Source organism: Schistocerca serialis, chromosome 8, assembly GCF_023864345.2.
Source record: "Schistocerca serialis cubense isolate TAMUIC-IGC-003099 chromosome 8, iqSchSeri2.2, whole genome shotgun sequence".
NCBI classification, from domain to species: Eukaryota; Metazoa; Arthropoda; class Insecta; order Orthoptera; family Acrididae; genus Schistocerca; species Schistocerca serialis.
This window is the reverse complement of record NC_064645.1, coordinates 144,575,226-144,588,898: the sequence shown is the minus strand read 5'-3', so window position 1 is coordinate 144,588,898 and position 13,673 is coordinate 144,575,226. Positions and strand designations below refer to the sequence as shown.

Sequence of the window (13,673 nt, the reverse complement as noted above, 5' to 3'; positions counted from 1 at the left end):
GCGTTTTTTGTATACCTACTATTAAAGCTAAATTCGAAAGACTATAAACATGATCTCTGTGGCTTACTATGAGAAAGGCTGATTTCTAGCAATAATCAACATTTTTACTCACAATTGGCTGAACAGTTAAAATGATGTTGCATCATACGGAACTAAAATTGTTACGGAAAACGGACCAGCACTTTGGAGCCATTGACGACTAACATATGACGGCATCATGGGAATACTCTTCGAAATATCTTGGCACTTTGCAAATACTCGGCGACTTCATTCACGTCTTCTCCTGAACATTGTTTCATTTGTGGCACGGATGTTATCGTCTTCATCTTAGCTTACCCGCTCCCATCTGTATACCACCCTGATATTCTTGTTGTCTTAAACATCTATATACGTACTACGCAAGTCACAATGGGGCGCATGATGGAGAGTATATTGTACCACTACTAGTCAGTGTCTTTCTTGTTCCACTCGCAAATGCAAATCGACAGTCTGTATTCTTCTGTATGAGCTCTAATTTCTCTTATCTTGTTTTCGCGGTCCTTTTATGAAACGTGCAGTACAGTCGTTTTGCAGTCAGCCGAAAATGCCGGTTCTATAAATTTTATCAGTAGTGTTCCGCGAAAAGAACTTCTTCCCTGCAGGAATTCCCATTTTAGTTCAGTTCCGTAATACTAATGTGCTGATGGAACGTGCCAATAACAAATCGAGCCTAGAATAGCTTCGATGTCTTCCTTTAATTCGATCTTGTGAGGGTTCAAAACACTCTAACATTAATCAACAACGGGTCGCACTAGTGTTCTGTACGCGACGCCCTTTACAGATGAGCTACACTTTCCTAGAATTCTCCCTATAAACCGAAGTCGACTGTTACGCCGACGCCATGGTAGCCCCTGCGAGCCGGCAACACATCTAACACGACACAGGACCCAGGTTGCCTATGCCCACCGGCGTAAGCAATGGTAAACAACGGCTTTTTTGGAAACAGACATTCCACGTACCACTTCCTGCAGAGGGAGTTCGAGATGGCCTGCATGAAGTATCACTACACCAACATCTGATTGGCTGACCAATACTATTTAAAGGCTAGAACCAGCACCGGACGTCAGTTCACGCCGAATACCGACCTCAAGGACGTCTCCATGGAAGACTACGTCTTCGACATCGGATTAGGACTTGGAATTGAGTGTATGTGTGTTACAACGGACTCTTGTGGGAAATTTAGAAGTTATCTTTTGTTGCCTCTAGTAGGATATTCTTACTGGCTTTGTGATTGTGACTTTATTCAGTCATTTCCATGTAGACTCACGTAAATAAAAGTTGCGTTGTAAAAACGTTCGGATTGTCAGTTACAACATCGACCCTTCCCATTCCCTACTACCAATCTTAAATGCTCATTCCATTTCAGCATCGATTTAGTGTTACCCTTAGCTACTCAATCGACAGGACTGTATCAAACAGCATACCACCAACACTGTATTCTAAAATTTGAAGACTGTTTCATCTGCTTATCTGCATTAACTTCCATTTTTCTACATTTAGAGCAAGCTACCATTCTTCACACCAATTATAAATTCCGTCTAACAGTAAGTCATCTTGTATCTTCCTACATTCACTCAACGACGACACTTCCCCGCACAGTACGGCGTCATCATCAGAAAATCCCAGATTACTGCACACCCTATCCGTCAACTCGTTTATGTATGTAAAGAACAACAGCGGTGCTATCACATTTCCCTTGAACATCCCTTGACGATAACCTTGGCTGTTACGGTCACTACCGCCGATAACAACGTACTGGGATCTATTATTTAAGGTGTCTTGGAGACACTCACATATCAGAGGAGCTATTTCAGTCCACTATGAGGCACTGTGTCAATCGGTTTCCGGAATTCTGGAAATATGGAATCTGCCTATTGCCCTTCATCCACGTCTTGCAGGGTATCGTCTGAGGAAAGGGTAAGCTGAGTTTTTCACGAGCACTGCTTTATAAGTCCTTACTGATGTAAGGAGAGAAAACTTTCTGTCTCAAGGAAGTTTAGTATGTTTGAACATGGAATATGTTTGAGAAATATGCAGCAAATGGATATTAAGGATATTGGCCTGTAATTTTTCGGATCCGTTCTGTTATCTTTATTTCATACAAGTGTCACCTGATGTTTTCCTAGTCAGCTGGAGCTTTGCAATGGGAGAGAGATCCGCAATAAAAATTCTTGTTTATGTATATCTTCTTAAACTGTCCCCAAATAGTTTTGCACTACTAACATATTTGCGAATGTGTGTAGGATTAGATTGAATGGCAGCAAGCAGCGACTGATTAAGCCTTCGGAAACTAATAAAGTAACTATGTCTGTTGGAAAGGACATATCTGTGAATTAAATGTCTAATGTTGGGTAATACATGGTAAGCACAGGTGAATCGTGACAAAAGCTAGAAAATTTAAAATACTGGTTTTATTTTCAGTTTCTAGTTCATTCTTTACCATAATATTTAAGGTTCAAATCACAGGGTATATTACTTTTGTTATCTGATACATACAGAGCGTAATAAAGATTACGTACCACATGTCCCTGTTTACCTTTGCCAGTAAGGATATATCGGGACAGTCACTTAGGTGAATCAGGACAGTGTTACAATAATAATTTTTCTTCTTGTAACTGTCATGTAAATGTTTATTAAGGAGGTGCAGTAAGTCTCAGGAGAACGTTTGTACATCTGAATGTCATTTATTAAATACACGTCTACCAGGCACTTATACAGCAGACCTCGGTGTGACAGGGGCTTGGAAAACCCTCTAAGTGACATGTGTCACGTGAAGACTTAACATTACTTTATTGGGCAAGAGATTACCTCAAAATACCAAAGTGCACTTGCAAATCATTAATTCAATATTTAAAATTTAAAATTGTATATTAAAAACGTATAGCAAAAAGGAAGGGGGAAATGCACATCTTGCCAACACACATTGGCGTGTTATTTTCAAACAACTTAAAAACATGCAAGAATAAAATTCAACACGTAAAATTATATATTACCAGTAAAGAAGAAACATGTATAAATAACAAGACATCGAATATAACAAATTTGTTATAGCACAGTAACCGCCATCTGGCGTAGGAAGTCAGAGGTACAAAGTTCCCATTTACGTAAAATATTACGTTGAAACCAAGAAGTCAAATACATAAATAGTGGTAATTGTACAATATATGTCACCATTTAACAGGTCAAAATGTCATGAAACACATTACGTGTTACAAAAATTTTTAGGGTGCACACTAACAATTTATTGTTGTATTTAACGACGTGATGATACACACATCTCATTCATCCCGTTGGGGCATGTTAACACATTATAGCTATTTCTGAGGCTTAATTAAAAAAATCATCGTAATTATGAAAGCAGAATGATTTAAAAGGACATTGTGGATGTAGAGATCGTTTAACGCACTCGTGAGTAAAAACTACCGTTACAAATTGCAGAGAATTAATGATATGTGGAATAGAGACACAAGTGTACGAAATACGCTAGCCCAGTAGAAACCTCCACTATCACACCTATTATTTAGAGAAAACATTTCTCGTATGATGCAAACAGAACTTGGGTTTTCTTTAAAGTATAAAAGCTTTCTCCCAAAAAATACATCGCTCTCTGGTTTTACACTTTTGCACAAGCACTGGGTCAGAACCCATCATACATATATTTACAGTTGATACAACGGAAATGAAACTGTCAAGCAAATGGTTTTGAATACTCATATGAAGAAGATAATTTTATTACATGTCTTATAGCAGCAGTGGGATCCCTTATAACATGAAAGCTGATTTTGAAAATACCCATATATCCAAAGTACGCCTTAACAATTAACCTAAAATGCAAGTTGTGGATAGGTAGTAATATACATCGTACATCCAGAAAAAACGACATAAGTTAGGAAAGGTAACAGTACAAATTATTCCCAAAATATACATCGCACTGTAGACAAATTAGAGCCGGATAACGCACATTGTTGCGCACTTACTTACAAAAGCAATTAAAATGTAGTGGCAAATTAGGAACATAAATAATTACATGCAAGTGTTCTCTACATCCACAATGTGCTTTTAAATCATACTGCTTTCATAGTTACGATGATTTTTTGTAATTAAGCCTCAGAAATAGTTATAATGCGTTAACATGTCCCAACGGGACAAATGAAATGTGCGTATCATCTAGTCGTTAAATACGATAAAAAATTGTTAGTCTGCACCCTAAAATTTTTTTTATAATACATAATGTGTTGCATGTCATTTTGACCTGTTAAATCGTGACATATGTTGTACAATTACAACTATTTATGTATTTGACGTCTTGGTTTCAACGTAATATTTCACGTAAATTAAGAACTTTGTACCTGTGACTTCCTACGACAGATGGTGGTTACTGTGCAATAACAAATTCTGTTATATTTTATGTCATGTTATTTGTATATTTTTCTTCTTTACTAGTCCTGTAATCTGACACCATATAATTTTACCTGTTGATTTTTATTCTTCCATGTTTTTTAAGTTGTTAGAAAATAACACGCCAGTGTATGTTGGCAAGATGAGCATTTCCCCCTTCCTTTTTGCTAAGCGTTTTTAAATTACAATTTTAAATTTGAAATATTCAATTAATGATTTGCAAGTGCACTTTGGTATTTTGTGGTAATCTCTTGCCAAATAAAGTAATGTTAAGTCTTCACGTGACACATGTCACATAGAGGGTGTACCAAGCCCCTGTCACACCGAGTTCGGCTGTGTAGGTGAATGTAAAGAGCGGCTTCAGTTATTGTGATCGTTTCATAGCTTTTCTTACTGATAATAACTTGACACCGGTGCCTACGAGCTTTAATTTGTACGCTAAAGGTATGTTCTTGCCAATAGTTGGTTTATACTCAGGTGTATTTGTGGTCTTTTGTTTCTTATTCACTGATCGCTGTGTGAAAATATTTATCTTCAAGCACAGAAGATGATCATTATGTGATCGAAAATCTATTTGCTGTCAATAAATCATCAAAATTACGGCCAACGCTGACCTTCCTTCTAAAACACATGTAGTTACAAAGGTGGCGAGCCGAGCACTGGAATTACAAAAGCGCGAGAGGACATTAACTGAAGAGCACAACTCCATGTCGAGTCCGATCATATGCTTTGTCGTCCTATAATGACACGTTTCTCTCTTACGTCTGTGAGCTGAACCTTCACCTAGCACGGCGGAAGCACAAGAGAGAGAGAGAGGCCGCCCTGGCGCTAACCCTCGCCCTTAGATGGCGCTTCCATTGAGCGAAGCTGGCGCCCCCACATGCATTCCCGCGCACGGCGCCGAATACGAACGTTACGGTCGTGGTGGCGGTGTATGTAGGCGCGCCGCCACTCACTTCTGTCTTTAGCGGAATCGTTACTTATACAAGCTGACAACGACAGATAATACAGCTATTTCTTTGCACGCATATTACAAGGCAGGATTCGAACCTGCGACCGTAGCAGTCGCGCGGCTTCGGACTGAGCGTCTAGAACCGCTAGACCACCGTGGTCGGCAAGCTGACCCTGAATATGTTGAGATTGACTATTGGGATTAATGCATCTTATGAACAGGTATTACCTTATATTCCATGTGGAGTATATATCTTCATAGCGCGCGTACCCTCTGTAACGGAAGATTGTCATATTAGTGAGCTATGAATACATCGAAAGGAATTTTGCATTGTTTAAACATACGCTCAAGCTACCCTATATCCACAGCTGCTCTGCGAAAGTCTTTTGTACCTCATAGTTTCTCGCAAAAACAAGTCAGATCTCAATAATATTTACGAGGGTCACTCCAAAGGAAATGCACACTATTTTTTTAAAAAATCGATCTTTTGTTCTACATGTTTGAAAGTTTTACAGTGTGTACATACATCCTTTAGGAACAATATTTTCATTCCCTTACCCCTCTCAACTGCCTTACGCCATCTTGGAACCAGCGTCTGTATACCTGCACGGTAAAATTCTGGACCAACGTGCTGGAGCCACTGTTTGGCAGCGTGCACAAGGAAGTTATCATCTTCAAACCTTGTTCCACGAAGAAAGTCTTTCAGTTTCCCAAAGAGATGATAGCCACAAGGAGCCAGGTCAGGACTGTACGGCGGGTGTTTCAGTGTTGTCCATCCAAGTTTTGTGATCGCTTCCATGGTTGGTTTTTTGACTGACATGTGGCCGTGCAGTGGCGTGCAACAGCAAAACATGGTTTTGCCGATGCGGTCGAACACGACTCAATCGAGCTTGAAGTTTCTTCATTGTCGTCACATATGCATCAGAATTTATGGCGGTTCCACTTGGCATGATGTCCACAAGCTAGAGTCCTTCGGAATCGAAAAACATTGTAGCCATAACTTTTCCACCAGAAGGTGTGGTTTTGAATTTTTTTCTTGGGTGAATTTGCATGATGCCACTCCATTGATTGCCTCTTCATCTCTGGTGAAAAATGATGGAGCCATGTTTCATCACTTGTAACAATTCTTCCAAGAAATTCATATCCACCACTCTCGTACTGTTCCAAAAGTTCACTGTATACCGTTTTCCTTGTTTCTTTGTGAGCCACTGTCAACATCCTGGGAACCCACCTGGCACAAACCTTTTTTAACGCCAACACTTTCAGTATTCTGCAAACATTTCCTTCCCCTATCCCAATGTACCGTGACAATTCGTTCACTGTGATGCGTCTGTCAGCAGTCACCAATTCGTTAACTCTCTGCACGTTGTCCGGAGTGTGTGCAGTACGAGGCCTGCCGCTGCGAGGCAATATTGCTGAGCCCGCTTTTATCATGTAATCTGCTTGCCCACTGACTAACTGTACTGCGATCGACAGCAGCATCTCTACACACTTTTTTCAACCTCTTGTGGATGTTTCCCTCTGCCTCGTTTTTACAGCACAGGAATTCCATGACAGCACGTTGCTTCTGACGAACGTCAAGTGTAGCAGCCACCCTGAAGACATGCTGTGGCGGCGCCACTCACGGGAACAGGTTGAACTAAGTTCTAAAACTAGCGCGAAGGATGTATCTATACACTGTAAAACCTTCACACATGCAGAATGAAAACTGTATTTTTACAATAATAGTGTGCATTTCTTTTGGAGTGACCCTTGTATTTATGGGTTAAAATATTGTATACGAGGGAAATATTTCCCAGGGACTGATGCTGAAGTTATTCCAGTTAAGTATTCAGATTTAATGTAAAAAATAGTAGAAGGGTTGCATCCTGTTTGCCGGAGAGGGACTCGAACTGGGCACCTTGCTTTCCTGTGAGCAGTGCTTTTACTGATCGAGCTATTTTTCCTATTTCTTTAAATCCACAAATGTCTTAAGGTGGAAATTTGGAAAGTGTAAGACAGTTGCTGAAAGAAGTGAGGCTGTGGGGCTGTCGCGAGAGTCATGCCTGGATAGCTCAGTTCTTGCAGTTGATTGCGAGAAGAGAGATGGTGACGCATCGATGTTCTGCTTGTCGCAGCAAGTGCAGAGCAAGGTGATGTTCCCGCGGCAGCCGCGGGCGTCGGCGGCGGTGCGGTCGCTCATCACGCGCATCTTGTCGCCCGCCAGGACGCGCCTGCGCATCCCGGACATCCGCGCAGACGTCTGGATGGCCCCTGGAACGGACGACGCGGCCGCCCAGCAGGTGAGCGGAAAAGGCGCCTCGTTATACGAGAGGCATAGTCAGTATGCGGTTCTGATTCCGTAACTTGGGTAAAGCTGTTCCTTGAGTGGTCCAGTGTTTGATGTCTTTGTCTAATTAGTCTGCTAAGTTACTAATCGATCTAGAGAAAACTTCTTACACTGCAGAGAGGTGCAAAATGTCTGAAACCGCCGGAAAACATGTGCCCACGTGAGCAAACACGAGCAGTATACAGGGTGGTCGGTTGTTAGTGACCGGACCAAATATCTCACGAAATAAGCCTCAAATGAAAAAACTACAAAGAACGAAACTCGTCTAGCTTGAAGGGGGCAACCAGATGGCGCTATGGTTGGCCCGCTAGATGGCGCTGCCATAGGCCAAACGGATATCAACTGATTTTTTTAAAAATAGGAACCCCCATTTTTATTACATATTCATGTAGTACGTAAAGAAATATGAATGTTTTAGTTGGACCACTTTTTTCGCTTTGTGATAGATGGCGCTGCAATAGTCACAAACGTATAAGTACGTGGTATCACGTAACATTCCGCCAGTGCGTGTTAAAATGGACCGTTTAATTGTGGAAAAGGTCGATATTGTGTTGATGTAAGGCTATTGTGATCAAAATGACCAACGGGCGGGTGCTATGTATGCTGCTCGGTATCCTGGGCGACATCATCCAAGTGTCCGAACCGTTCACCGGATAGTTACGATAGTTAAGGAAACAGGAAGTGTTCAGCCACATGTAAAACGTCATCCACGACCTGCAACAAATGATGATGCCCAAGAAGGTGTTTTAGCTGCTGTCGCGGCTAATCCGCACATCAGTAGCAGACAATTTGCGCCAGAATCGGGAACCTCAAAAACGTCGGTGTTGAGAATGCTACATCAACATCGATTGCACCCGTACCATATTTCTGTGCACCAGGAATTGCATGGCGACGACTTTGAACGTCGTGTACAGTTCTGCCACTGGGCACAAGAGAAACTACGGGACGATCGCAGACTGTTTGCACGCGTTCTATTTAGCGAAGAAGCGTCATTCACCAACAGCGGTAACGTAAACCGGTATAATATGCACTACTCGGCAACGGAAAATCCACGATGGCTGCGACAAGTGGAACATTAGCGACCTTGGCGGGTTAATGTATGGTGCGGCATTATGGGAGGAAGTATAATTGGCCCCCATTTTATCGATGGCAATCTAAATGTTGCAATGTATGCTGATTTCCTACGTAATGTTCTACCGATGTTACTACAAGGTCTTTCACTGCATGACAGAATGGCGATGTACTTGCAACATGATTTATGTCCGGCACATAGCTCGCGTGCGGTTGAAGCGGTATTGAATAGCGAATTTCATGACAGTTGGATTGGTCGTTGAAGCACCATACAATGGCACGCATGTTCACCGGATCTGACGTCCCCGCATTTCTTTCTGTGGGGAAAGTTGAAGGATATTTGCTATCGTGGTCCACCGACAACGCCTGACAACATGCGTCAGCGCATTGTCAATGCATGTGCGAACATAGCGGAAGTATAACTACTCGCTGTTGAGAAGAATGTCGTTACACATATTGCCAAATGCATTGACGCTGACGGACATCATTTTGTGCATTTATTGCATTAATGTGGTATTTACAGGTAATCACGCTGTAACAGCATGCGTTCTCAGGAATGATAAGTTCACAAAGGTACATGTATCACATTGGAACAACCGAAATAAAATGTTCTGTTACGAACTGTTCGTCTAAAATTGTGAGCCACATGTTTGTGACTATTACAGCGCCATTTATCATAAAGTGAAGGAAGTGGTCCAACTAAAACGTTCATATTTCTTTACGTACTACACGAATATGTAATAAAAAGTGTGGGTTTCTCTTTTTAAAAAACGCAGTTTATAACCGTTTGACCTATGGCAGCGCCATCTAGCGGGCCAATCAAAGCGCCATATGGTTTCCCCTTCAAGCTAGATAAGTTTCGTTTTTTGTAGTTTTATCGTTTGACGCTTATTTCGTGAGATATTTGGTCCAGTCACGATGAGTGGACCACTCTGTATACTGTGATTCAGCTGACTCTACCGATCGCCTTTATGCTACCCGCAATGGCTTATATAAACCACGCACAAGAATTTCATATTCTCTCGTTCGCTACGTACAAACTATTAGTCCTACAGAAACAATGAATAGGGCCTTTTTGTAGGAAATTTAATGTAGTTAAATTTTTTTGCTGTGATACGTTTTCGCTGGAGGCAACGATTTTCGACCTATTCAAGAAAAACGCGTATGGAAGTCCCTTTTGTGCGTTTTTCTTTAATAATTCTAGAACTATGGCCTCTTGCGCAAACATATCCCAGCACAAAATTTAACTATATAAATACACTGAAGAAGAAACTGTTATAGGCATGCGAATACAAATACAGAGATATGTAAACAGGCAGAGTATGGCACTGCGGCCGGCAACTCCCATGTAACACAAGAGTCTAGCGCAGTTGTTAGATCGATCACTGCTGCTAAAATAGCTGGTTATAAGATTTAAGCGAGTTTGAACGTGGTGTCATAGTCGGCGCACGAGCGATGGGACACAGCATCTCCGAGGTAGCGATGAAGTTGGGATTTATCCGTAAGACCATTTCACGAGTGTACCGACATTTATCAGGAATCCGGTGAAACATAAAATCTCCGACAACGCCGTGGCCGGAGAAAGATCCTGCAGCGACAAACGGCGACGGAAGAGAATAGTTGAACGTGACAGAAGTGCAACGCTTCCGCAAACTGATGCAGATTTCAAAGCTGGGCCATCAACAAGTGTCAGCGTACGAACTATTCAATGAAACATAATCGATATGGGCCTTCGGGGCCGAAGGCCACTCGTGTACCTTTGATGACTGCACGACACAAAGCTTCATGCCTCGCCTGGGCCCGTCAACACCAAAGTTGGACTGTTGATGACTGGAAACATGCTGCCTAGTCGGACGAGTCTCGTTTCAAATTGTATCGAGCGGATGGACGTGTAAGGGTATGGAGACAACCTCATGAATCCATGGACCCTGCATATGAGGAGCGGACTGTTCATGGCGAGAGTGTAGGGGCGACATCCCAGAGTTCGGTTACAGGTAGGTGTTCAGTGAGCATAGCGGCTCGCCACGAATCAACCGAATTTGAAAATGGAATGGCAATCGGCGTAAGACTTACGGGTCGTAGTACTTCGGACATTACACAACAATTTGGGGTACGGAGGTCAGTAATTCTAGAGTCGCTCTTGAGTATCGTAGAAACAATGATTTGACACGCATAAACCGCCGAACAGGACGACAACAAGTGTTTAACGAAATAAAATCACGTATCTCGGCAGAGAAACAGGTCCATCAATGCTCTACTGTGATACACTTCGCTGCATATTTGAAGGTAAGGCGTGAGGAATCCATTTCGACCCCGACTGAATAAAGCCAAACGAAATGCGTAGGAGTCACCAGTCGACGACACACATCGCATCCAGGACTTTTCTATGCCTTTACGTCACTCGGTGTACACTATACACTAACCAAGTGGGAACAGTAAGAACGGAAGTACAAGAGAGGTACATAATCTTCGGATATATATATATATATATATATATATATATATATATATATATATAACCCAATTACTTCTCTACTTTTTGTTATAGAAGCTTAGGAACTGGAGGCAGGTTAGGGGAATTGGAAAAGGACATAAGTACCATCGGATGGGATACAGTTAGGATTTGCATAGCCAATGCAAAAGAAAATCAAATGTCAAATCCAAATAAAATAAGGGTATGTGGCTTTGTTGTAAACAAGAAAATAGATACCAATATCAAAGATTTCGAAGGAAGTCAGAACACATCATCAAAAATTGTTTTACAAATAAACGAATTATACTGATGAGAACGTAGAGGACGTCAGAAATGATTTATAGAAAATCAAGAAAATCGTACTGCTTGAAGATAACGGATGATTTTAGTGCAAAAGTGGTACTGAAAACAAATTAGACTTCTTCAGTCGAAACTTTTGGCGTGGCAGCGGAAATAAAAGGATATGCCGAGAGAAGCAGCATATTTGTTCCTATAGTGTTGTCTCAGAAGAGAAAAAAATAGAATTTCGACTTGATATAAATGAAGCTGAATTAAAAGGGAAACATACTAGATCTTATACAACCATATTTCATAAAGATATATATTTTTAAAGAAACTGTGCAGGATCTGACGGTTACAAATGACCATCGACGAGCAAAAGAAACAGTCAAGACAGGCAGAAAGGGAGAAAGACACACACTCATAATGGAAGAAGTGAAAAATGTAGATTATGAAAATTCAATTAAGAGAAGGTGTACCAGATATATTGAGCAACAGTTTCTCTAGTTTAGATAGTGAAGATTATGTCGAAGCACGTAAAGACGACCATGTCGTAACAAAGGTACTTAGGCAAACAGAAGAAGATGTAGCTTGTACGACGAAACTTAGAGAAAATGAGATGTGTGTTGGAATAAGGCAGCTATTGAAGAGAAGACGAAAATTTCAGGCAATGGTAAGAAGATCATGATAAAATTCGCCGAATTAAACCAACAAAATTCGGCAGTGTTTTGGAGGAGACTTGACTTTGTAGAACAATAATTTAATAAGGCAAACGACTGGAAACTAGGATAGTGTGGATAATACAAAAAAGAAAAATCTTTAACTATCTTGGTAAGTGGTGCAATAACCAACAAAAGAGAAAATTATACAATAATTCAGAGATTTTTGTAATTTTCATGTACTAATCACAGACGAGTCAGAAACAAAGGCACTGATGTTGTTTCGGTAGAGATGATTAAAGATTGAGGAAATGTAATGCATAACAAATTTTTTTACAGAGTGCTTGTGGTGAAAAGTAATTACCCCAAACCCAGAACAGTAGTGTAATTGCGTTCCTTCGTGACATTTCACCAATACAAGCCCCCAAAAGCTAATGAATTATCTGCACTGGAAGCTCTCGAGAAGCAAGCCAATGAACCAGCTTACTTTACTCTACAGAAAAAAGTTTACTGAGCATATGCTTCACCGGGATGGCGAGATATTTGCAAAAGAAAGAGCACTGGAGATTGCGTGTCATTCACATTGTTGTCATCGCCTGTAGACAAAGCTTTTAGATAGTTTTTAGATATCTGAACCAGGAAAATGAAGAAGGTATGTGAGTTAATGAAACAACCTGAGATTGCACACTTTACCTTTAACGTAATTTAACTGCAACAGGAATCAAAGAATTAAGATAGCCTGAAAATGAGTAACAACAACATTAAAATAATGTGTAACATACACACCGGAAAGAAAGCAGGATAAACTTACAACAGATTCATAGACGCAATTCATGTGATTTTCTATTTAAATAAGTTGAAGAAAACGACGGGATGGACAGCAAAAGAACTAATAAAAGTGCAAAACTTCCCCGGAATACCTTTGGTAAATTGTACAGAATTTACAGAATTTTGATTCTGATATGCCAAAATCTCCCCAAGATACAGGAACCATGTCAAGATGGGACGACTTGGTTGCCTAAGTGATATGGACAGCCATACCATAGGTGCAACTGCTATGGTGGAGTATGTGTGAGGAAGCTAGACGAACATGTGCTTCCTGAAGAGGAGCAGCAACCTTTCCAGTAAATGCAGGAGAAACACTCTAGATGTTTGACTGATCTGGTCTTGTCACGTCAACTAATGCTATGCTGGTAAACTACACCCATTACATTTCCTCAAGCCATTGAGCTCTACTGTAGGATAAAATGAATATGGCATCCTCTTCGGTAAAATATTCTGGAGGTAAAACAGTCCCCCATTTGGATCTCCAGGCGGGGACTACTTAGGATGATGTTAGATCCCTCGACTGGATAGGTAGATTAGAAAATTTGAAAAGGAAAATATATAGGCTGAAGTTTTGACATAATGGGAATTAGTGAAGCTCAGTGACATGCTGAATGGACTTCGGGTCAGGTGAGTATTGTGTTATAT

At 40.9% G+C, this 13,673-nt stretch overlaps 1 protein-coding gene across 1 annotated transcript in view; it reads left to right on the top strand.

Moving 5' to 3' along the window:
• Positions 1-13,673, top strand: part of LOC126416875 (testis-specific serine/threonine-protein kinase 3-like) — a 119,263-nt gene that overhangs the window by 77,939 nt on the left and 27,651 nt on the right. The window contains exon 6 of the mRNA XM_050084758.1: positions 7,507-7,671. Within this exon, the coding sequence (XP_049940715.1) occupies positions 7,507-7,671 (165 nt within the window). The remainder of the gene's footprint in view (positions 1-7,506; positions 7,672-13,673) is intronic.